We start from the raw sequence: 25,491 nt of genomic DNA, 5'->3' as shown, positions 1-25,491 counted from the left end.
CGTCACATCTCGACGTTTGTAAAACAAACTTAGGGAGGGCTTTGTGATCAAGGTTGGGACATGAGGTTTGCATAATATTACCCAATTTCGTCAATCTCCCAACCCAATTTTTCGTTCTCATCAACTTTGTCATTTAGCAATTTATTAATTCTAAAAATTAAGGTCATCTCCAACCGATGGTTAGCAAGAGGGTTCGTTTTAACTTTCTGGCCTTCCAAGATATTAATATTTTAATGAACAGTATAGAGCTATATTTGCCTCCGTTTCCAACCGAGGGCCAAAGGATCATACGACTCGTTTTAGCCTTGTCACAAAAAACCGTCTCCAACCGAGGGCCAAAAGGTCATAGGGCCAAACATAATTTATTATTTAAATTTAAAAACTACAACAACTTAAATTCAAATTCAACAACTTAAATTTAAAAACTACAACGATAACTGGCCCAAAAAAACCAAAAAAAATTAGAACTTAAATTTAATGAATGGTTTAGGTATTTATAGGGGAAAAAAATTAGAATTTTTAAGAATTAAAAAAAAAAATTGGCCCAAAAAACCAAAAAAAAAATATATATATTTGAATACAATGGCTAGCTGACTAGCCATTGTATTAAAAAAAAAATTTAAGCAATCCTGTCGGTTATAACCGACAGGATTGCTCTATTTTCTGGCCAGCCCTCTAGCCCTCTCCGATTCTGTGGGGCCCTCTCAGATTTCACAGCCTTCTGGCCTAGCCCTCGATTGGAGACGGTTTTCAGGCGTTTTTCGACCCTCTGGTCATCTGGATCCTTCGGTTGGAGATAGCCTAATCATTCAGAACTCAAACCGAGCAACTGCACGTAACGATTTGTCTAGCAGCACACAACCTTCACTTTATTCCAAAAAAACTTCAGTTTAACGATTTGTCTATCGATGCACAGTCTCTACACACCACGAAATATTCATGTTCATACCAAAAAATTCTTTATATTTAATAACAAAATAGTGGAGCATGAATTTCCCCTACATAGTTACACTATTTCTGACTATCCACAATCTTTTCATTATTCATATTGCACCCCAAAATAAATAAATGAATCCTAAAATAACCCCCAGCCCACAAAATGTAACAAAATATTAATTCTCCTTTTACGAAAAATAAATAAAAAATAAACCCCATCCGAATTTCCTAATTTACCCTCTCCACTCGTTACACTGCGCCATCGGCCGAGTCTTCTGGTTCCCAGCCTTGAGCGGGCACGGCGTCTGTACTGGCGGGACCATGCAATTATACTGCAGACACAGCGAGCTGCTCACCGGAATCTCAGCCGTCGGATTGATCTGAATCCCCGTCAGAAAGTTGTGCTGTAAATACAGTATCTGAATGTTCGCCGCCAGTAGCCGGTCCACGAAGCTACCCGGAACCTGACCCATGAACCGGTTGTTGTTCAAGTAGAGGCTCTGTACGGTCGAGAACAACGGCGAGATTTCACCGGATAGCCGATTGTAGCTGAGATCAACGGTAGCGATTGAAACTTGATTCTCCGGTTGGATCCGACCCGAAAACAAGTTTCTCTGCAGTTGGAGGTTTGTGATTGGGAACGTGAAGATCCGACCAGGAATCGTACCAGTGAACTGGTTCATGCTAAGGTCGAGGTAGTTGAGCTGGTCGAGCCGGTTCAGGAGTCGGTCGACCGGACCGGAGAGCCGGTTCCAGGAGAGAGAGAGGTATTGGAGAGATGGAGGGAGGGAGTCGGGAGCGAGCGAACCGGAGAGGTCGTTGTGCTTTAAGTCGAGCCGGGTCAGGGTTTGGGAGGTGAACGGAGGGAGAGAACCAGAGAGGCGGTTGTGGCAGAGCATCAGGTTGGAGAGCTCCGGGAGGGATGCGACGGAGGTGGGGATTGCTCCGGCGAAGAGGTTGTAGCTGAGGTCGAGCGTTCTGAGGTTGCTGAGCTGGCCCAGACTGGCCGGAATCTGACCGGAGATGAAGTTGCGGCTGACGGCGAGGAACCGGAGGCTCTTCAGCTGGGAGATTGACTGGGGTAGAGCGCCGAAGATCCGACCCGGAACGATTGATAGCTCGGCGAGTGCAGAAAGCCTGCCGATTGCCGGGTCGAGCCGACCCGTCAGACCCGGCGCACCGGCTCTTGGGTCTCCGAGATTGAGGGAAATAACCTTGTCGGAGTCGCAGTAGACGCCGGCGAAGTTGCAGGGGTCGGAGGTGAAGTCCCAGGAGGAGAAGTAATTTGATCCCGGCATGTCTTCCAGCGACTTCCGAATCGATTGCAGAGCCAGGAAATCAACCGGGTCGAGAATGGCGACGGCGACAGGAATGGGAATGGGATTCCATTGAATCAAACAGAGGAAGAACACAATGCACACAAACCCATTACTCCTCTGCTTTTCTGCCATTGGAAGCAAGCTCTGACACTCTGTGAGTGAAAGAAATGGATTTGGCGGTATGGTTTTATAGCGGGGAGGAAGAAAGTGCTTCTGGTGGGGAAGAAAAGCGCTTTTCCGTGAGAGGAGGCTACAGATTTCTCGTGGGAAAGGGGAAATCACAGAGAGGTGATAACTTTAATGGTGGGAAACATTAAGCATCCAGAAAAAAAAAGATGGTGGCTTGGAGAAGAAGGCAATCGATTGAATCTTGTATTGTAATTCTACTCGAGCTCAGATTTCATCCAAAGATTTCTGCTTTTTTCTGATTATTTTTGGGGTTTTGGCTTCTCAGAGAAGACGCATTCACTCACTCTGCTGCTATACTGTAAACAGAGCCACTGAAGGAGTTATTCAATTTTTATTTTTGTTTTTATTTTTATTTTTATTATTATTAATGTTACTGTTTTTCTTTCTTTATTGGGCGTTGGATTCGGGGTTAAACGGCTGTCCGAGCCTACGTGGAAGGCGGGCCTCAGGTTCGGGATCCAGTTTGGCGCACTATGGAGGCGGGGATCACGTGACATTGCGGTTTAACATCCAACATGATCCTCACTGAACCCTTTTGGTGAGAGTCTTGAGGTTTGTAAATTATGTCTGTTTATCGTATATAATGCGATCAGTTTTAATCAAGTACTGTTTGTATTTAATTTTAAATAAAAATATTTAAAATAATTTCTGATCGTACGATGTACGATTAATGTACACGATTTATGGATTCCCTAATCCTCGTAAAGAGGATCCAGCTTCATTTAACATGAGATTTTTTATCCAACGTGGAACTTGGGAGGCTGAAAAATGATCGCTGGATCTTTTTTCTAGGGATCTTAAGAATTCCGCCATCGTGACTGTTCATCCCATATCATGCGATCAATTTTCATTAGGTATTATTTATATTTAATTTTAAATTTTGAAATAATTTCTGACCGTAAGATATACGATAAATAATCACAATCACGAAATTTCTAGAATTCCCAGGCAAGGATCCTTTTCCGCTAATTGTCAGCAGGGTTTGGTCCTTCTACATACAAGAAAAGGGTACTACTTGTCGTTTGTAGGGCTTGGATTCCCACTCACAAAGGAGAATATTGTAATTTACTTTTTGTTTATAATACTTTCATGCGTTTTTACTAGGAAATGAATAGGTATGTGGCGTGTCATAATCGATAATCTAATTTTTTTTTTTTGGTTGAATCATATTTTAATTCGTAGGCAGATTGATTTGGGGTAGTTATATCGACTTATACTCCATTATTATGTCTTTAATTTTTTTACTTTTTCTAATTCACGACAATTCTGAAATAAGTAAATATGTCGTTAGAGCATATTCAAAAGAGATGTCAAATATAATATGTCAAAATTTTATTTGATCGCTAATGTATCAAATTGAAAAATTCAATTAAATATATTTGATTCCTTCTTTATTTGCTGTAAAAAGAAAGGTAGATAGAAAACAAGGAGTCAAATGACTCACATGCCACATCATATATGACATATTCATTGGAGAACACCTAAATGTCTTTCAATCCTATTTAGCATATTTGGCATCTCCTTTGAAGATGATGTTAGAAATTACAGTTAAACTACCAAAAAATTGCTCATAAAATATAATTGAGGTTTTTCCACTTGGGGAAGTGTTTTGGGAAAGAAAAAACTTTCACTAATGAATACTTAGATTTGATTTTGGATTTTGGAGTGTACATAAAAGCTCAAAAAAGATCAAAGTTCCACAATAATAAGGAGAAATTTTCGGAACACAACCTAGTACACTAAGTATCATAATACAGATGCTTAAAAACTTTTTTTTTTGTGTTCAACCACTTGTGTTACGATACTTGATGTATCGAACTTATTCTCGGCACATTGAAATCTCTCTCCACTAACAAGAGTTTATTACGGTGGTATGGGCAGAACTTACACTTTCTATTAATTTTTTTGTTACTTTTCTATTTATGTAGGCTGTCAAATGTTCTTCAAAACTTTAAATTCTTAGCTAATTTGTTAGAATTGCTCTCAACACCCACTCTTTTCAATTAATTAATATCCTACCAAAATCTTTTATGAAGTTGCATAATTGCCTTCACCTCTCAATTCAATTGTACAAAGAAATTATAACAAATTTAAAAGGAGAAATGCTAGGAAGACTCTTAAAAATGAAAATTTTCATAGACTCTCTGTCACCTCACGTTTTTAGCATAATATTTTATAATGTTGATATATAAATTGGCGTTAAAATGTGAGGTGACAGAACGTTCATAAAAAGAGTCTCACTTTGAGTGAGTCTCTTTAGCGCGTAGAAAAATGGCATTCATTCTTGAAACTTGCTCGCCATTTCGTTGGATGTTGGGAGTATTGGAGTATCCAACGAAAGATGGTAAAACAAAAGTTACTAACTTCTTGTCCACTCCTCCGTCCTTTTGGTCCTTACTTGGTTTCACAAACTGCCTGGCTGGAGTAAAAACGTTTACCAAGAAATAAAAAATCATATTGGGTGATTACTTTAAATTATTACAAGATGGAATATATAACAACGCTCGACACTTTACGTGTATAAAAAGTCATTTATTCTTATGAGAGATTATTATCTTGTACGCATCTTTAATGCATTGTTGTAGTTTTCTAAAAAATAATATCTTTGATAATTTGCTAATGAAAATAATGATTACAAAGTACAAACTTGTCAAACTATAATTTGCAGTGAGTCGAAAACAATCGATGTTCACAAAATTACATGAGCAAATAGCGTGGGTGTGTACAAATATGTACCAATGTGGATGGTATTATTATGGAAGCATAAATTTGGTAGGTAATGTTGAGCAGGAGCAAGAAAGCAAAGCTAGCAACCCCATCTGGCATATGCAATGACGCCCCACAGATGGAGAGATTTTTCTGTATGTGCCAAGAACAAGGTCCGATACACCAAGCATAATAGTACAATTGTTGAAAACTTGGAAAAAAAATTTCAACCAATTATTTTATGACACTTGACATACCAAATCATGTTCTCGACATATGAAAAATTTCTCTCACAGATGACATAACCACTCCAACAACTAAAACACCCCCACATTCCTCCTCTTGGTTTTTGGATATGGTACATTTGCCATACTTGATAGAGCTTGCAATCTTTTTGCCTCCACATTTATTTAACTTCAGTAACAGGTCATTTTCATCCAGCCACACCACCTTCTACACAAAATGAGCTTCCTCTTTCTTGATACTAGGAGGCGAGATGTGCGTTAGAAGGGAATTAATCTGTCCTACCATTGGAGATATCTCTTGTTGTTTATGAGTGTTGTAATCATAAAATAATTATGCCTCGGTTGCAACATATTTTATCGCCTGAAGCAAGTTAATACAATTGATGAGATATTTAAGTCGTCGATGAGTGCTCAAAACAGAAGATTATTATCCTTGATAACAAAAGATTTTTTTGTGTGAGGTAAGTTGTCGAGTGCGACGTATGCGGTCTCTAGAGCAAGGAGAGAAACAAATACTACAATGTACATGATAATAGGGTTTTTGTCCACTCTCAAGATTTTTAAGCATTTATGGGTTCATTTGTTTCTGGTCATAGAAGCTAACAAATACTTGAAGGATGACAAAAAACATGCTCTAACCGGTAGCCTTTGAGGGGAATCAAATCCACCCTAGATCTCTATGCCCGAATCCCACAAATTGAGAGATTTGGACGTTTCAAGTTTTTTGAATTTTTGTGAAGTGAGTAAGAGCAGGGTCTGGACACAAAGATCCGGTGTGGATCTCAATCCATAGGTATTATTTGTAGAAAAAATTGTGGCTTAACTTTCACCTTTGAGGGACAAAAACAACTTTCAAGAAAAGCACTTTTCTGGTTCTTAATCTTATGATCCAACAGGCCCAAAAAATTATAGAGAAAAATCAATCTTCTGATCCAAGTTTTGGTGAAATAGTGGGCTGTGGGGGAGCATTTTAACCAAACTGGATCATATGAGCTTTGCCAAGTTCAACGATAAAAGCTTCCTCACTACCAAATTAACAAGAAAGATGATACATTGTTGCGTCCGATGAAGGGTTTCAAAAGAGAGCCTTACATTACATACCTCCAAGAAAGTTATTACGCTACCTCGTTACAAAGGTGCTAGGCGGAAAACACGAAAATTTTCACTACATCAAAGTAAAATCGTTCACGCTAAAGGACTTCGAAAAACTCTGATATCCATATTTCTTGACAGATTTCATAGCAGTGGATTCCATTGTAGGATTTACTCCATCGTAGGAATTGACCCGCCCGCAGCCACAATCTGTTGCTCCAACTACAGAAACCGAAGGGGCAAAGTCAATGAATGGACGAGATAATGGCAAAGAAGCTAATGTGAAATCCAAACTGAGATTGTTCGTGGTAGCAGTCCGAGGATGCTTTGGAGGATCCAAAGCAATGAATATGTCAAGGACAGAACATAAGTTATATCCCCGAGCTCACAAGCAGGGGTTATGCCAAGTAATTCCTTTAGATAATCAATCCCGGAAAATGCAAGCTGCCTAGTAAAATTTTCATGTACTTACGCTAAATAAAGTTTCGAGCTTGTTCTTCAGTGCAGAGCTTTCTTGCTGCAGTTGTTGCAAACATCTCAAACACCTACACCAAACATTATTGAGTCACAATTAGGTACAACTGCCCTGCTACAAACCCTTTCTTCATCGCGAGAGTTGAGTACAAACACAAATGAAATATAAGTCGAACATAAGATACCAACTTCTCTTGAATCATAGTGGGGATGTTCAGAATTTTTTAAACATTATTTTAGTTAAACTATGATTTTCTGTCAATGAAATAACCGGCTTACAAATTTCTAGTCCGAATTGTGATTAATATTATAGTGTTAACGGAAGGAAGAGCATATACATTGACAAATTTCCGATTGCTGGTGTAATATAAATCAATCACTGAAAACATCACCACGAAGCAAAAACACTTACCCTTCAAGGTTCCGGGCCTCACAAAAATTTCTGAAGTTGATGCATGCATTTTTAAGTCTCAATGCACCTATCCTGCAAACCGACGAAATCAATTTCCAATTAGAAAACTCAAAAAAAACAACTAAGTACAAAAAATTAGCGTACCATATATATAAGAACGATACGAACAGCCGTTCACAGCAAGTTAGGCATTCAAGTGACACAGAGAATTGACAATCAAATAAGTAAAGAAAAGAGGTTGGAATTACCAGGCACTGCTACCCTTGAATTGATGAACATAGACATCTACCTGTTTGAAATTTACAACGTTCTGTTCCCTACAAAAAATAAACGAAACCCAAATTAACATTGTTTTCACACAGCTACCAACAACAACAACATGCCTTTTCACACTAAGTGGGGTCGGCTATATGAATCCTAGAACGCCATTGCGCTCGGTTCTGTTTTCACACATCTACCACCACAAAATTTGTCCAAAAGCGAAGCAAATCAAAGAATATCACTCAGAGTTAAGACAAGAGAACTCACAGAGCCCTGGCCATATTGTTGAGAAGCTTCTCAGAATCTTGAAAGAAAAGAGAAACAACTTCAACTACAAAATCTGGGCTGTTTTCATCCTGCAGCTTCTTTAGCTGAGCAAATTGATCGTCCAAGAATCCCTTTTCACCACCACCAAAAACCCCACAAAGCAAAATTACTTCAACGGCCCAAAATTCAAAAACAAAGTGAAAAAGAATTCCAGTTTTGAACCACAAATGGAAGTACTTCTGGGAAACTAATTCTGGCATCCAGCAATTTCTACAAACATTTCTTCCTTATAATCTGAAAGTTCCTTTTTTAATCAAAGTAATCTGAAAGTTCCTAACTTTTTAAGTTTTATGGTGAAATTAACAAAACCCATAAAACTTTTCCACTGAAAACAAACAGTTGCCAACAGAGAAAACCCAGAAAACTTTCCACGCAAACAAACAGATACCAGCAGAGAAACCCCAGAAAATTTTCCATGGAAACAAACAGAGGCCAGCAGAGAAAACCCAAAAAATTTCCATGGAAACAAACAGAATTCAGCAGAGAAAACCCAGTAGAGATAAACTAAAACATCAATGGAGAAAAGGGAAAAAATCAGAAAAACCTCTCGGCGCAGATACTGAGTGTAGTCGAACCACTGCTCCTGCCACTGAGTCACGGCGTCCATGGCCGCCTTCTCGCTCAGTTCCTACCTGCACAGCGGGCGAGTTTTTGACTCGGCAGACAACTTGGGAACGATAATGCGGAAGCGGGCATATCTTATATAATCTGTATACAGGAGAAAAAAGGAGTTATAAATGTGTGGAAATTGAAATGGAAAGGCTCTTTCTTTTTTTATTGAAAGCAAACGTTTCGAATAAAAACGTCTTTGGCGACAAAATACAGAGTAACTGACTGATTGACAGAATGACCTGCCACTGCCACGGAGGGAAGATTTTTGTCAACGTCACCGGAATAAGCTCTATGTTTATTTAATTTCCCCAAATAATTATAAATATAGGCCATCTTAGTCTATTACCAAATAAAAATATAAAATTTTAGCGAAACACTTTCGGTATTGTTTATTTTTAACAAAAAAAAAATTATATTTTCACCGTTCTCTGATACTATTCATTACCTTTATTATCTTTTTACATTAAAACTAAAATTTTTTTAGACATTTCATTAGTTTTCGTATAAAAATAATGTTAAACTATAATCAATTGTTTAATATTTTTTTTCCACCTAGTATTGCATGGTACTAATAGTCGTGTGAAGTTTTACGTCCGAATCGTATGAATGATAAGTTCAACACCAATTTATTTTTCTATTGTTCACGCAAGGTGTCTTTTGCAACTAACACATGCATATTCAAAAGAAATGCAAAAGGGGACAAACTAGTGGCCTCTCTTGACCACCATCGTGCGATTCACCAGCGTAAAAAATCTAACCTAAGACATGCCAACTACTGGACCACTCTATAGTGGTTTAATCACTTCTGCAATTGGGATTTTTTTTTTTTTTTGAAACAAGTACGATATTCATTAAAGCAACATAGAATTCGTTCAAACTAAGGATATTGTGATCATTGGGCCTCGATAAAAACTATTTCAATTGGGATTTAATTATGATCATTTTAGACAAGTATCTCTATAAATTTTACTTTTTTAGGGAAAAAAATAATATACACTAAATTAATTTAAATTATTAAAAAAGTTTGAATTCGTGCATAAAGAAAGAAACACACCACTCTAACTATTTTTCGAATTTATCAATTTAAACCATGAAAGAAACATAGACTGCAAAAAAAAAAAAACACATTGTTCTAACAAATTTAAATACGTTAACGGACATCCCTATCCTAACGTTCCGGTTGCTTGCTTAAAAAAAGTCCGCGACCGGCTTTGTCAAGTCCATTTTTAGGCCGCCGCCACCACCACACAAGCCGCATGAGGTGTCCTCATGACTAATTTGGCATTATGCTTTGATTGAACACGTGTCAATTTTTTAGGCGTACAAGGAAATTAAATTATTCGACCAAAACACAAACAAATTAAAATTAAGGATTTGAACCTATCAATAAAATTCTATATGTTGGTGGGGCGGTGCATGATCCATGGAGGATCCATATCCAAATCCACGTAAGCGGTCATATATTGTTGCCCACAGATTTTAAAAACTTGGCATAGGAAAAGGATTTTTTTCGGATTCATTTTATGAGGGTTCCGAAAATTTTTATATCCTAGCCGTTCATTGTATATCATGTGATTAGTTTTCGTCAGGTATTATTTTATGTTTAATTTTAAATAAAAAAAATCAAATAATTTCTGACCTCATAATGTATAATGAATGACTAAAATATAAAAATTCTTAGAATTCCTATAAAATGAATCGGATAGAATCCAAACCTGATAGAATGTCAAGCCCACGACCAAATCCAATGTTGGAGATTCACTACTTTTTGGAAAGCTTCCACCGAAGAGGCAATCAAATCTATATTAGGATTTATGGATTTGACTATTTAAAGGAAATTGTGAAGTGCATGTTTGCAACGAAAGTGGAAGGAAACTTTTATAGGGAATAAAATAAGGTCATTGATGCTTTATGACATCAAATATTAGGTGTTTAAAAAATAACATGTGCAAAAAAAAAAAAAAAAAAAAAAAAAAAAAAAAAAAAAAAAAAAAAAAAGTAGGAGAGATGAGAATACTTCGTTAGATGTGTGGACACAAGAAAAATAGTAGGATTAAGAACCTGGACATTAGAGTAAAGTGAATCGAAGACCTAGAGATACTTCAGTTAAAGGATGCACTATGAGACAGAAGCTTCGAGCAAAGAGTGTAGAGAAAGACTAGGAAATAGACTTCAAGAAAAATATGAAGTATTTGGGAGTTAGAATATTCGATTTAGCGTCATTTAGTCTATTTGTTGGATTTTTAATGATATTATGATGTTTAGTCTACTGTTGTTGAAAAGTTTCAAGTTAAAAAAACAATTGTTGCTAGGTCTCAATTTTGTTCACATTATAAGTTTTGGCATTTGCCTGTTGCATGCACGCCCGTATTAATGTTATAAAAACCAACTAGGTTATAGTTTAGTTGCACTTCTCTTCCCAATGTCAAAAGATGTTCCGAATTCAAAACCTCATCCCGCCATCAATTAAGAACGAGAGGTTTGGCAAAACCATATTTAGATCTTCGAATCAAAATCATTTGTAAATCTACTAGTCTCAATCAAACGTCGTACCGTAAATGGGACCGAGTTTTACGGTTACTTGTAGCATAACTTGTGAGAATGCACACCATGCAATCAAGGAAATTTTAACGAAAAACTTCTAGTACTGTTCACTTTAACGAAAAACTACATTTTTACACACAAAAAATCAATCATAGTACTATTCACTTTACCCTTTCTTTTGTCCTTATCGTTAAAACTCAAAGTTTTCAAACCATTTTCATTAGTTTTCCTTACAATCAAACCGTGTAATCCGTTTTGGCAAAATTGGCCTTACACACAATTGTGTAATTCCAACCAGTACAACAACCAAGCTTTATCTCACTAAGTGAGGTCAATTGTATGAATCCTATAACGTCATTGCGCTCAGTTTTGCGGCCTGTGAAATTGCAATTTACAAAAATTACAAGTAATAGCATTTTCTTTTCTCATTTTTTTTTGGGGTTTCCATTTCATCATTTCAGAAGAATAAAAGTATAGGTGTACAAACTTGGAGAGAACTTTGTTTCATACCAAATTTATCTGTACAGGACATAAGAGGAGGATCGGCAAATAGTTCAACGCGAGCAATACCAATTCCAAAATCCACTTTCTACAAAGCCTTGTCAACCCACAGCTACCACAATCCATAAAACCTTTTGAATTTCCATCTACAATATGTACAATTCCGAGGGAGAGAAGAGAAGTTACCTTTGCTTTGGTGACATATTAACGTCGTGCATTTTTTATTGATCGTCGGAATAGGCAACACGCAGCTTGAACTTATAGATCAACCTGCCGGAAGAAAATACGAGGTCATTGCTATCAACTCATTTAAACAGATTATTGAAATCAAAAGTTAGCTTGTGCGATGATGTAGTGAAGCAATAGCTTTAGATTTTAACCTTCATCAGAAAAGGCAAACATGCCTCCAAGCATTTCACCATCTTCCTCGTTTTCGGGTTTCACCTTTTCGCAGTGGCTACTGTCGCTGTCAACATCCTCGGCTACGACTTCAGTTAACCCATTGCATCCGTTCTTCTCCAGTGCGTTACAATGCTCCTCCTGGAAAAACTGTGAAAGATCTATTGGATGCTGCAAAGTGGAAGCCCCCTCTGCAACAATATCGGTACTCGAAGCACGTTGATCAGAGTATAAAACTGAGACCTCCCTGATCCCAATTGCTTTCAATGCTAGGCCTTCTTCGGCAGAAACTCTTCCTCCTGGAATCAAAGTACTTTCTAACACAGGCAAACCGTTGGTGACACAGCCGTTGATTTGAGAATCGATGTTCTTAAAATGTTCAGATGGAGTACACAGAATGCTGAAAGACATATGGTTTTCTAATGAAGGCTCAACAATTGTATTGGGTCTTCTTTCCGAGCCATTCAAGGTCTGATAAACTGTTGTGCGGGGCTTCTCATTGTTTATTTGATCGAAGTCAAGAAAATGCTCAATTCTTCTTGACGAACCTGATAGAGATCCAAAATAGTAATTATGTGGGCACAATTAGTTAAAATGATCAGGATAGAACATCAGCTATAAGAAAGAATTTTGTAAGAGCCTCAACATATGGATTTATATATTTGGAATATTACTCGAAGACCTTACCAAAACAAGTGTAGAGATTAAATTTGAGCATTTGACAAGGAATAATAATCATCAAGTCCTTTTTGCACTAAGAAAACCATTGCAGGCTATCTCCGATCTTATTCCTCTCAAAAACAGGAGATGTTCCAAGTACCGGGTATTCAAGCGGTACTCCACGTCATAATACAAGTGAAGGAAATGATATATTTTTCTGTGTTCCTCCACTTATTTTATGACACGTGGAGTACCCACTTGAACACCAGGCACTTGGAAAATTTTCTCTAAAACAGATGGAGAAGCCACAACATAAAATGGACAGAGAGTTTTCATTTATATCCATCTGGATGACAGAAAGATATTAAATACTGATTGAAGCATATTTTTTTTTTATCATTGTATCATACCCCCATCTGAGCTTTCAGTGGAGCTAAGTGATGCAGGCTTCGAGTGACATATAACAGTCTCTTCCAAGATCTTGTTTTCAGCTGGATGAGGCGGTGAAGTATGATTGGGATACCTCCCACCAGCAAGGCCTCTGAATCATACAATGAAGGGAGAATTTAACAAGTATCAGAATTGTGGAAGGACAAAACACACACAGGACCATGCTTAAGCATGAAACATATAATATAACAGTATCTTTACCCAGCGCCTGGTAAGCTCAGACGCCAGCATCTCAAAGGATCAAACCACTTATATTATTTAGATTATAGGGTTACAACAATGTGTGTGGAACTATAGATAAAACGGTCGTCACCTGTCATCCCAGCTTGATTTGATGAAATGGAACTGCTCGAAAACAGGTAACAAATCTTTCTGTCTCATTTCAATTTCATGAACAGGGACCTTTTCAATTTCAAACTCTCCACCGGTGAAACTATCAGCTCTTGGATCGCCCATCGTGTAAAAACAAATCTAGAACAGTGAAAAGTAAATTACCACCAAAACAGAGATGAATGTTAACTGGATATGTAACTTTGAATTTTGAAATAAGAACTACCTTAGACTTTTGCCATATTGGTAATCTCAAAGAACTGATCTGCACCTCTGCATTAGAGAGGTACCAGTGGGACCCATCATGGACCTTCCCAGAATAAGTTTCCGGTCTCCTTTTCCCCCCAACAGCACCATTTAAATCTAGAGATTCCATTCCGTGAGTACCATCAGAACCTGATTTGTTCTGAAGTATGCCAGCCACCTCTTGTCTATCGAATGTGGTACCAAGACTACTATCCTCTCTTTCCTGCCAGTCTGACCGCCTACATACATCCCACCATTGAATGGGTTCAACTTTCACTCTCAGCTCTTCGTCCTGAATATGCATAGACGTGGCTGCCTGGGTACTTAGACCACTATGACTCTGTTCTACCCCTATCCTTGGCTGAAGTTCATGTTGAACTACATGACCTGATGGAGTATAAACTAATAGATGTTCCAAGGTACTGGTCCTTGAGTTACTGTGCTGAAGACTTTGAGATAAGGAATTATGGAAAACTGCAGCAACAGCACCAGATGGCACAAAGACCTTCCCTGTTGCTGAAGCAGTGGCATTGTTGGCTGTGCTAAGCCATCCAAAACTACTGTACTTTATCCTGCTCACCACAGAAAGAGCAACAGATGGTGGCGGTGGAAAAGATTGTTGATTAATGACGCAAGAAGAAGCAGACCACCAAGGTAGAGATAAAACTGGACATAGGGAGGGTTCTTCACTGTGACTATTAAGAAGCCGAAATCCAACATCGCCACCAAAAGGGGATAAAACAAAAACATGGCAGGTCCCCTTGGATGAAACAATTGCAACCCACTGACTGTAATGACTAAAGCAAATGTCCTGGATCATCTGTCAGAATGATAAAAAATCAGAAAAATGTGGGTGGAAAATACAACAAAGATTACACAACATCTCAAAAACTCATATATACTAACAGCTGATGTTATTCCACGATGCAGTTTGTAAAGATGCACATGAGAAGTGCTCCAATCGAAGTTTTGACCACCTGATCCAGTGCGTTTGCATGAAGGCATTATCCGGAAAACGTTAACATTATTTCCATACACTGAGGCAGTAACCAGAAGGGTCCCACTAGGATCGAAACACAGCGCAGATATTGGACTAGTATGAGCCTTAAACTGCGATATAACAGCTCGGGTAACAAAATCTTTGACAACAACCTGCAAGAAATTATTTTACCAAGTAATGAATAAGAGCTTTTGACTCAAAAGCATAACACAAAATTGTCCTGAACATCTGATAATCAACACGTAATAGTTTCATATCTCATTTCTTTTTCCTCAAGGTTATAGTTCTTATAGGCTAAAATATTAACAACTCAATTTACGTTTATATTCAAAATAGTAACGGCAAAGAAGGCAGTCTATGAGGATGCGATATTGCTTTGTGCTCTATGTCAGCCTTGAGTGTAATATAGATAAGTATCATGGTGAAAAGATAGCATCATACGGTATGAAATCGTCTAACTAGTCTAATCTAGCAATCATACTAAAGATATATCAAGTATTGTCAAGGGCTATTTCAAGAATGAAATGAAGTTAAGAATTGTTATAAGAAAAACTTGCGCACATTATCATCCTAAAGCAAACAACAACAGAGTCTCAGACACCATTTCCAGGATAAAGAACAAAGAGAGACTCAATATGAGGAATAGATTCTCCAATTTCGTAGCTTCCAAGCCTAGACAAGAGACCATTGGTGAGATTTCATTAAGTTAATGAAAAGATACAGCGCTTAAATATTCATTCTGAGTAAAGAACTAACCATCCCTGCATTATCCATTTCTGTGCCTGCATGCCTGCTAACTTTCCAGCCTGAATTTGACGATATTGGAGAGTTAGATCCATCAGGGAGCATCTCTTGACAGTATTTATACAAGGTTTTGCATCCCATGTCACCCAGGTTAATTATTCCAGCAGCCAACTGTTTACTAGACTCCATTGCATAACGAGCCACATAACTACCATTGCCAGGTGATGTAGATGGACTAACTCCTGGGGAAGGAGTTAGGTTTTGGGGGCCTAAGCGACTTGCGTTTGACGCTAGAGGGCTGTTGGAAGCATAGGCTAACCACCTTGGACCCACAGCCATTGGGCCGTAACCAACATTAAACCCATTTGATCCTTGCCCTGCTAGCTGAGGAACAGGATAGGTAAGAACACTGAACCTGTTTTCAAGGGTGAGCGCGTCAAAACAGTAAATCTGCAGCCGAATGTCAGGAAGGTCAGTAATATGCATCCAATCTCTTTATACAGAAGGTGTAATTTAAAATTATTCAATCTCATAGTCTAAACTTCTCAAACTATATTATGTGTCACATGTAACCAAGTGCTTACTTGAGTTGCAAGACCCACAGCTACAATCCGAGGACTGCATCTAATCATACACACAGCAGACCGAAACCTCAGAACATGTACATAACCTTGGGACCTAATAGAGTAAAACCGAACAGCTGTAGGAGAGCTAACAGGGTTCCCTGGCCGAGACTCCAAATTACCATCTCTGCCTGCCACTCCCAAATAGCTAGTATTATGAACAGTTCCCGCACCATTAGTGTCATCTCCAGCAACAACCAGCAGCAAAGGATGCGTGGTTCTGAACCCTTGGTTACCATCAGAAGCCGCAGGAAAGGGCTGCATCTGTAAGAATGAAACCGAGCCATCGCGCTTTGAAACTAGTTCACTGAACTTAGAGGCATCCTCCATATCGAAAACTTGAAACCCATTTTGATAACCGAGTAAGAGAACATGCTTGAAGGTAGACTGACTAAACTCTAGCCTGTCAAAGCCAGCCCAGGTTACCTGTTTCACCAATGGAAGTTCACAAGTAGTCTAGGATATATGCAGTAATATCAAAACCTCGCTAAGAAAAAACATGATAGCAACCACCAAATCCAACAAGAAGTTTGCTAATTCACTTAAAGCAACATAAACTGAAGACAGCATTCACCATTAGAGTAAAAACATTCATTTTGAAGTGCTTTTAAAATGACTAAAAGTGCTTTTAGAGAAAATGTTTTTAGGTTCCAAAATCACTTGAAGTGCTTCCTGCAAGTGCTTTTTCAGAATCCACTTGCAGTTTTACTAAGGATTTCAAAAATATTTTCACCAAAAGCGTTTTTAGTCATTTTAAAAGCACTCACGCAATTCGACAAGAAGTTTGCTCATTCACGTAAAGCAATATAAACTGAACTAAACATTCAGACCACTACAACAAAAACAACTCGTTTTTTGCCAAAATCCAAACACGAATCCAGCGATTCGACCTACTTAATCCTGCCATTGACTATAACCTCTCTCCCGCCCTAAAATTTCATAAAAAATCACTACTCCAACAAACAATCCGGAAACTAAAATCCAACAATAATCTCCAGAATAATTACAACAAGAATAATCAGCACTTCAAAAGCTTAAATAGGAAACAAAAATTCAACTAAACAGAAGCAAAATTAGGAAATCGCTTTCACACCTGATCCTTCTGATCCTCGGAAGCAGAAATCGAAGCAGCTACAGACGCACTGGCAGAGCGAACAGAAGAAGCGACGGTGCTGGCATTCGTCGACACAGTTTTAAGGCACGACGAAATAATCCTAAGCGAGTTCGGCAACAAGCCATTGTTCTTCCCCTTACTCTTCTTCATCCTCCACCGCCACCGCCTTCACCTAGCACTTCGTATCTTCCTTCAGCCTCCACCGCTGCTTCCGGAGCTATCCTCTCCGCCGCCGCCGCCGCCGATGAGCATCTCCGATCGCCGGCGATCGGAGTATATAGCATCCGCTGATTACAGTTGACGATTACGATTAGGAAGGTCTTTGACTTCAACTACACCAACAACAAAGCTCCTCAACAAGGCGTGTGTGGTCTCGTCGTGTTCAGCTATATTCTCTCTCCTCTCTTTCTCTCTCTAAATGATCAGAGACTCCGTATTTTTCTTTCTTTATTTATTTTTTTCTCTTTCGCTTTCAGTTTATTTCTACTTCTTTTTCTCTCTCATCGTCTCTCCCTCTCTCTCTCTTGTTTCTCTCTCTTCTGTGCGCGCTGGGCGTTGTGGTTATGTCTCGCTTCTGTGGTGCAAATCAAATAACAGTCGGTAAAAGTGATTTTTTTTTACTGTGTAAATTTTGGTTATTTACTGTTTGGATTTGGTTATTAACTAAGAGTTAAACGCGTTTTGTTAGATAGTCCGGCGTAATCATTGTACCTTTTTGTTTTGATCTGGTCATCGTATTAAATTTTAGTTTTGTATTCTAAGCGGTATTTAAAATATCGTATACAAACTTGTATCTACAAAGAAAATTTTTGGTTCAGTACATCATCTTAACGACATAAAAATAAAAAGATTGATCAAATTCTGTTGAGTCTGACTCATGGTGATCATTTATCAAAGAGCGATTTTAGTTATCAAATAATTGAACAATTAGAAGCAATTTACTTACGATACTTAATTGACATTCATAAAAAGTATCTAATGGCTGACCGGCAATTATTAGTGATTCTCACTTCATGTAGGCGAGTTGCAGCCTACAATCCAAACTGAGGACGGGTTTTTGGAGTTAATTCACTCTTGCGGGATCACAACCCTTTGTCTTGGGCATTGTAGCACGTGTGTCGCCCAATATATTGATATCAATATCAATTGATTTCGGTAGAAATTTAAATGAAAATTTAGGACGATGCCAAATACTGGTTTATACAAATTATAAGACTGTCTCCGATATTTAACCGATGTAGCTGACATATACATCGACGACATTTGTCGATTTTGGTTAAAATTTAAGAGTTTCTTCGATGTGGGGACTTCACCCCCTTCCATACATCTTTCTCTGACTTTTTTGATATTATCACGGAAATATTGACGAAATTCAAACACTAATTTAGGTAACATAGGTAATAACTAGAAAGGAAAAAAGAACCTATGTAGAAATCTAAGGCGAAATTGTTATCATTTTTCGGTTAAAAAGTATGATTGTGTGTGACTAGTTGATCTAGCATCATTCAAGTTGTAGTTGGTTAGAGGATGTGTAAGTTTCATTCGTACGGATACTAGATATATTAGGTTTGGTTAATATTAAGTCGTGACATATTGTGATGCATTGACGATGAGTTTATCATATGTTGTAAAAATCTTAGGGTAAATGTCTTCTGTTTGTTAGAGAATGCGTATAATTACCGTATGGAGACTAATGTTGGGTTTGGTTTGTGGGCGTGTGAGTTTTTTTTTTCCAAGAAACGATAGTAGATTCATTGATAAGAGTAATTACATAGTTTGCAACAAGGTCATTTAAGGCATCACACTCTCTTCAATAATTAAATCTGAGATTAAGGTTGGGGGTTGGTTATCCCAATCACGAGCGTTGCTCATTGAGAGGCCCCAGAGAGCGAGTCTATGTGTTGCGTTGTTTGCTTTGCGGCAAGTGTGGGTTAAAATAGCTCCAGTGATTGTTGATAACAACTCCTTGATATCCTCCATAACTTGTCCAATGTCAGATAAGTCAGTGGAGGGGTTCATAGACGCTTGAACAATCTGAAGCGAGTCGCTCTCACATTGAAAGTTTTGGAAACCCCTATCTCTTGCCCAAACCAAGCTCGCCTTTATAGCAACAGCCTCTACCTACAGAGGGGAAAAACAATCCTGAAAACTGCCACACCGTTTGAGTTTGAGAATGAAAAATTGTTTTTTTCTTGTATTTGGTAAACACATATTGAAAAATAATTTTCTAGCCTTTGAAAATTTTAAAAATAAATAAATAAATAAAAAGGAAAACTAATGTAAAAGACTTGAAAACTTAAAGTTTTAACGATAATGACAAAATAAAGGGTAATGTAAATAGTACTATAATTGATTTTTTAATGTAAAAATATGATTTTTTATTAAAATAAACAGTATCGAAAACTTTTCGTTAAAATTTTCTAAATAAAAACACCTTGTCCACCTCAAGTTTTATTTTCTTTTTCTAGGCCGAAACGCCGAAACCGAACAATAGCTATTATTTTATGACCAATATACCTTTAAATTACCAAATAATAAGAAAACGTGTAGAGTGGATAATGAAGTGGCATGGAAACGGAGGGAAGGGACGATAGCGTCAAAGTAATGAGAAATTCGGGGGAGTTGTTTGGTTGGGTGAAATACGCCATCCGGCGTTGGGGTTACGTGCCAGCAGGGTCCACAACAAAACTTGCCGATACCACCTATGGCTACCTGCGCCCCGCCGCACCACTTCATACCACAGCGTAGCCTACCCTATCTTAGCAAATACTTGATTTGACTGAGCAACTTTCACCCGTCGTTTATTGGATTTCATATTTTTTAGAAGAAATATTATCATCATTCGTTCACGTTTTGTTAAAATTCTCTTATCATTAATTCGTTATCGACGTAGAAGTCAGGTTTGTGATTAGAAAAAGTTAAAATATATTTGTGAGTCTTCTCAATCCAAAAAGAAGTGGATAATCATGACTTGTCATCAGTTGTTTCTCTTTTAAAAAGAAAAAAAAAAAAAATCTTATCATTGATGCGTATGGTCCATTGGTATGGGAAAATGATCATTGCCAGATCATTTTTCTGGGAATCCTCGTTTATCGTATATCTGCTATCAGAAATCATTTTAAATTTAAAATTAAATATAAATAATACCTAACAAAAATTTGACCGCACGATATATGATGAACGGTCACGATCACGGAATTCCCAGGATTTCCAGAAAAAGGATCTGACAAGTATCATTTTCCATTGGGAATGAGAATTCTAAGAATCCTCAAATCGTGTCCGTTCATTGTATCGTCAGGTATTATTCATATTTAATTTTAAATAAAAGTAATTAAAATGATTTCTGACAGTAATGTATGATGAATGAACACGATTTCAGAATTCTCGAAATACTCACAAAGAAGATCCGGATAAGATCCTCATTCTTGACGTATGTGCTTTGATGCATGGATTATCCCACATGAGACTCTAAAGTTGCTTAATTAGTAAGAAATGTTGAAAGGTGTGCCTCACTAAAACAACTCTCAACCCTGTAGAACCAACATTGAATGACAATACATGAAATCACATAATTATATAGGAAGTGTAAGACAACCAAAGTTTCTCTATCGATTGACCATAGCCCTCTAATTTTTGTTTTAAAAACGAGGATTAGCTGATGACGAAGCTACGACAGTGATGAACACGTCACATATAATTGATAAGTCAATATCTTAGCAAAAACAAAAATACAACCAATATTGTGGTAGGAAAACATAATGCTTTATCATTACTTAACTTACTAAACATACTTTTCTTTGATTATGATTTGTATCGGATTCTATCATGTACACGCTGAGTTTGGATACAACACATTGTCACTCTTTTCTCTTTTTTTTCCTTCTTTCTTTAACTCTTATATGGTTATATGTACACATTATATATGTTGAGAATCGTATTCATTCATTTCCTTTGTTGGACGGGTTGGACTGAACCACAAAACTCCTATAGTTTCCATGTCCATTACTCCAAGTTTCTGTGTCCCGTTACTTTACCCGCTTCCACGTTTCGAGAACCCGCCCGAATGGTTGCGTTAAGGTCTTCTGTGTCGATGAGCTCTTCGCGCAATGCCTTCCGGAAAATTGGCATTGATATGCTTTTCTTCAAGGACATCAGGCAGCTAAGATCTCCACTCATAAGTTGTACCACCTGTAACCACAGTGCAATTTAAAAAACCCATGTGCTTCGTGAAAAAGTACTTAGAAATGCTTCTTGAAGAAGCGTTTGAATGTGTTTCTCCCGAAAGCATTTCTATTACCTAGAAGCACTTTTAAACTTTTTTTCAAAATGCAATCAGAAACGCTTTACCCCTTCCATAAGCAAATCCAAATAGGTCATAATTTATGAAACAAACAGAACAGAACATACCTGACTCATACTTGGCCGGCGTGTCGAGGACTTGTGTATGCATAAAGAAGCAGCCAACAATACGAGATTCATCTGGCGACGGTTGTACTCATCAGCTAGAGAAGGATCAGCCAAGTCTTTGATTGAATTCTTCTTCAGCAAGGGCCTTGCCTATAAAAGTACAGAAATAAACTCTGCGTTCTGAATATTGTTCGACTTATTTAAGCAAAATTAACGAAACGAAGATATACAGCATATGCTTGTGGAATTCAAGTGAGAAAGAAAAGTAGAAAACTTGCCCACATAACAAGGCTTTGCTGCGAGTAATCTAGAGCTCGTCGTCCAGTGACTAATTCCAAGAGCACCACACCATACGCAAACACATCAGTTTTCTCATCTACTATGCCGTGCAGTAGGAACTCGGGCGCAAGATAGCTGTGAATTGTGAGAAAAATATATAAGAACAAGACAAGCTAAAATCTTTGATAGATAACAGAAGATGAAGCAACTATAAGATTATATACCCAAATGTGCCCTCAAAATTTGATACAATGTGGTGAGTCCATTTCTCCGGTAGCCATTTTGCAAGACCAAAGTCACAAATCTGTGCGGAAGCCATCCAGAATCAGTCGCCGTATTCATATAACTTAATAGTCGAAGCAGAAAGAGTACAACAGAACAAAGAAATTCAAGCTACAAAACATAAAAGTTCAAAAGATCATACCTTGGCCTCAAAATCGTCGGTGAGCAAAATATTTGCAGCCTTAATATCTCTGTGGATAATTCTCCTTTGACAACCCTCATGAAGATATTGCAAACCCTTAGCTGCACCTACTGCAATTTTATACCGGATGCCCCAATCGAGTTTCTCTTCCTCGGAACCTATAAAAATAAATGTCAGTAAACAGATATTACTTTTATATACAAGACGATATAAATATATTCTAAACTACTCTAATTTATCGGGAAAGGGGATTCAAAAACTGTGGGTATACTTTCTGTTAAATGAAAATTTTGATGGCAACAAAAACTTTGGACTAACCATAAAGAACAGAAGCCAAGCTTCCTTTTGTAGACAGCTCAAGAACCAAATGCATGCCACCTTCAACCCCATACCCAATTAGCCTGGCAGTATTAGGATGATTCACATGAGCCATGATTCCGATCTCCGCCATGAAGTCGCCGGCGATCTCCTCCTGCGTTCCCCGGGTTAGTCGTTTGATTGCCACAGGTTGCCCATTTTGCAGACAGCCCTTAAAAACTTCAGCATAACCCCCCTTTCCAATCAGATTTTCTGTATCAAAACACAAGGATAACAAGTTAACAACTATCCCAATGCGTTTATAAAGCGAAATCGCTAACTAATGTTTCCGAAATTGGGATGCTGAGATGGGAAAATGTGACAAGTCTACTAACCGTGGCTAAAAGATTTGGTTGCGGCCTGCAGCTCATACAGGGAGAAGTTCTTCCACGGTGACTTGAAAGGGTACAGCATTTCGGCATCATCCGCCTGAAATTTCGGCCCGATAATGTCCCTCATGCTGCTGCTCATTCTCTTTGAGAATTTCCGCAGCGGACGCACTGTCGTGGCTAAAGGTTTTATGGACTTGGATGTCAACAATTTAACAAGTCCACCCCACCTAGAACTCTGTTTTGAATTGTGGTTAGCTTCTGAATCCGGCGTGGGCTCTTTCTCGGAGCTCGTTTCGGAATCCGAGCTCCGAAAATAGTCCTCAAGAACTCCCTTGGGAGAGTAAGCATCAACCTTCTCCTCCATTTTTTAGAAAGATCAGAACTCGCCAAAAGTCCAAATCTTTTCAATTCACCGAGCTGTTGATCTGTTCCTCTACATTACAAAAAACTCAAAAATTAGCTGAAAATTCAGAAAATATTGGAAGGGTTGAGAAAAATTGCATAAAGTTCAAAACTTTAGAACAAAAGTGTGGGAATCCATAAAGTCCGGGTAAAATAATTAAGACCCAATTAAGATAAACAAAAAACTGAAGAATCCCAAGAGGCAGAACAACTAACAGAGCTCTGTCTTAACATGCAATTACTCACTGAGGCAAAACTATAAACACAAAGTGTGCAAAAACTTAGATGCAAAACTAACAGAAAAACGTATGAGAAATTTTGGAATTTTGAACACACCATGGCGACTGAGCAGAGAAGGTTCTGTTACATTCCCCATAGAAAAATGGAATCATTAGAGAGAGAGAGAGAGAGAGAGAGAGAGAGAGTGTGTGTGTGTGTGTGTGTGTGTGTGTGTGTGTGAGTTTTCAGAGATTTGGAAGAGGTGGAAGAAGAAGAAGGAAAACAGGTGGACTTGGATTCAGAGTTACTCCAACCGCTCCAACCGATGGCTTCCTTTTCAAGGTTTCCCGGGAAACTATTCACAAATCATTTTATTTTGGTTTTTTTATCCGTGGTCATTGAGATTAATATAAATTTCTCAATTTTGTTTTTGAAATTAAAATGGATAAAAATAGTTTTTGAGAAGGTTCATCGTCAATCATTTTGGTCATACTATGAGAAACATTCATTAAATTGAGAGTATTTCTGTTAAATCAATATTTCACTTTAAATTGACGGTTTCTTCAATTTTAAATCTCATAAATCATTTAAAAATAATAATATTTGATAATTAAAAATTGTATATATATGTATGTATGTGTGGTAGGCAGGGGCCAGGGGGGTTTCTGTCCTGTGTCTATGTGGAGCGTATAACCCTAAATACGATTTGGTCCGGACATACATGGGATTTTGTGGTCAAAGTCGATTTGGTCTCCATTAGGATATGCCATGTTGGATAATCTAGCACGTGGAATTTGACGCTAGACCTATTTTTTTTCTTAATTTAACGGTTAAGATAGTAGAATACGAGATTTGAATTCAGAATCTCTTTAAATTGAATAAAGAATAAACCAAGGGGTCGTGGATGACTCTTACGTTCACTTGAGTGAAACTTTAACCTAGTTCTATTTGCTCCACGATATAATTTGTAATATTCGTTTTAATAATTCTATTCTATGTGGGGAAATTTTATAATTTGTAAAACAAAAGAGACTACGTAGCTTAAAGGAGATTGGTAAAATGCGGGTAGATATCTTAAAGCCAAATATCTGTGTAGTAGAAAGAAGAAGAAAAAAAAAACAAATATACGTTGCATTTTCTCGTTATATTGTGGATGCAGATGATGCAAACTAATGAGAGAATCAAACTCGTGATATAAATGTGAATTCATAGATAAAGTGTTTTACAATCGAGATTAGAATTTAACTAAAAAATTGTAATTACCATATGCGGCAAAAGTATGTGTTGAATACCAACTAGCTTTTAGTATAGCAGTGCTTATTTTCCCGATATTAAAATATCTCTCAAGTTCGAAGTCTTCTTGTATGATGAGATACACAAAAGTTTGGTTAACAATGTGAAACCTACCGAATACAACTACTTATAAAGGGCTTTGATAGAAAATATATTGCTTTATTACACTAGGAATCCTTAAAGATGTAGTAATTCAAGATCGGAAATAAATTAAAGTAAAAAACTAATCCTAAAGATTTTAGGATTTTTTTTTTTTTTTTTTTTTTTTGGTTTCCAAGGGAACAGTATTGGTTATGGGAATACCGACTGAGAATATGATTAATTTATTTTTAGGCAAGTTTCCCTAGCGTGAATTTAAGGCTCGTTTAGAAGTGCTTTTAAAATGACAGAAATCGCTTTTTGTGAAATTGATTTTGTGTTCCAAAAGCACTTTAGGTGCTTTTTGGAAGAAGCACTATAAATGTGCTTCATGCAGGAAGCACTTAAAGTGCTTTTACATGATTTATTTGCATTTTTAATAAACAGTGGTTTCATAAACATTTTTACCAAAAACGTTTTCAGTTATTTTAAAGTTACTCGTAAACGAACTCTTAG

At 37.6% G+C, this 25,491-nt stretch overlaps 4 protein-coding genes across 5 annotated transcripts; all 4 read right to left on the bottom strand.

Moving 5' to 3' along the window:
- Positions 1-920: 920 nt before the first annotated feature.
- On the bottom strand, positions 921-2,786 carry LOC137743842 (uncharacterized). Its single transcript, XM_068483776.2, has one exon. It carries the CDS (start codon positions 2,385-2,387, stop codon positions 1,170-1,172), a length of 1,218 nt encoding a protein of 405 aa, XP_068339877.2. The 5' UTR covers positions 2,388-2,786; the 3' UTR covers positions 921-1,169.
- Positions 2,787-6,398: 3,612 nt separating this feature from the next.
- On the bottom strand, positions 6,399-8,752 carry LOC137743438 (histidine-containing phosphotransfer protein 1). The gene is made up of 6 exons (XM_068483328.2): positions 8,506-8,752; positions 7,902-8,032; positions 7,622-7,690; positions 7,374-7,445; positions 6,960-7,032; positions 6,399-6,709 (listed from the first exon to the last, which is right to left on the bottom strand). Exons 1-6 carry the CDS (start codon positions 8,566-8,568, stop codon positions 6,659-6,661), a joined length of 459 nt encoding a protein of 152 aa, XP_068339429.1. The 5' UTR covers positions 8,569-8,752; the 3' UTR covers positions 6,399-6,658.
- Positions 8,753-11,517: 2,765 nt separating this feature from the next.
- On the bottom strand, positions 11,518-17,760 carry LOC137742220 (autophagy-related protein 18g). Of its 2 annotated transcripts, XM_068482017.2 has the most exons (9): positions 17,164-17,760; positions 16,032-16,496; positions 15,460-15,897; positions 14,610-14,855; positions 13,684-14,523; positions 13,441-13,598; positions 13,088-13,218; positions 11,999-12,565; positions 11,518-11,888 (listed from the first exon to the last, which is right to left on the bottom strand). In XM_068482017.2, the coding sequence occupies exons 1-9, from the start codon at positions 17,332-17,334 to the stop codon at positions 11,884-11,886; spliced, it is 3,021 nt and encodes a 1,006-aa protein (XP_068338118.2). In that variant the 5' UTR covers positions 17,335-17,760; the 3' UTR covers positions 11,518-11,883. The 2 variants fall into 2 exon arrangements, with proteins under 2 accessions (XP_068338118.2, XP_088535269.1); XM_088679143.1 differs by lacking the exon at positions 11,518-11,888 and having other exon boundaries at positions 11,994-12,565; positions 17,164-17,743.
- Positions 17,761-20,924: 3,164 nt separating this feature from the next.
- On the bottom strand, positions 20,925-23,938 carry LOC137743913 (receptor-like cytosolic serine/threonine-protein kinase RBK2). Its single transcript, XM_088679073.1, has 8 exons — positions 23,722-23,938; positions 22,987-23,416; positions 22,613-22,864; positions 22,295-22,452; positions 22,095-22,174; positions 21,870-22,005; positions 21,592-21,741; positions 20,925-21,372 (listed from the first exon to the last, which is right to left on the bottom strand). Exons 2-8 carry the CDS (start codon positions 23,345-23,347, stop codon positions 21,187-21,189), a joined length of 1,323 nt encoding a protein of 440 aa, XP_088535199.1. The 5' UTR covers positions 23,348-23,416; positions 23,722-23,938; the 3' UTR covers positions 20,925-21,186.
- Positions 23,939-25,491: the final 1,553 nt, after the last annotated feature.

Source organism: Pyrus communis, chromosome 11 (assembly GCF_041283825.1).
Source record: "Pyrus communis isolate YQ-2024b chromosome 11, ASM4128382v1, whole genome shotgun sequence".
Classification (NCBI taxonomy): Eukaryota; Viridiplantae; Streptophyta; class Magnoliopsida; order Rosales; family Rosaceae; genus Pyrus; species Pyrus communis.
Note: the sequence above shows the minus strand (reverse complement) of the source record. Positions and strands in the feature narration are given on the sequence as shown.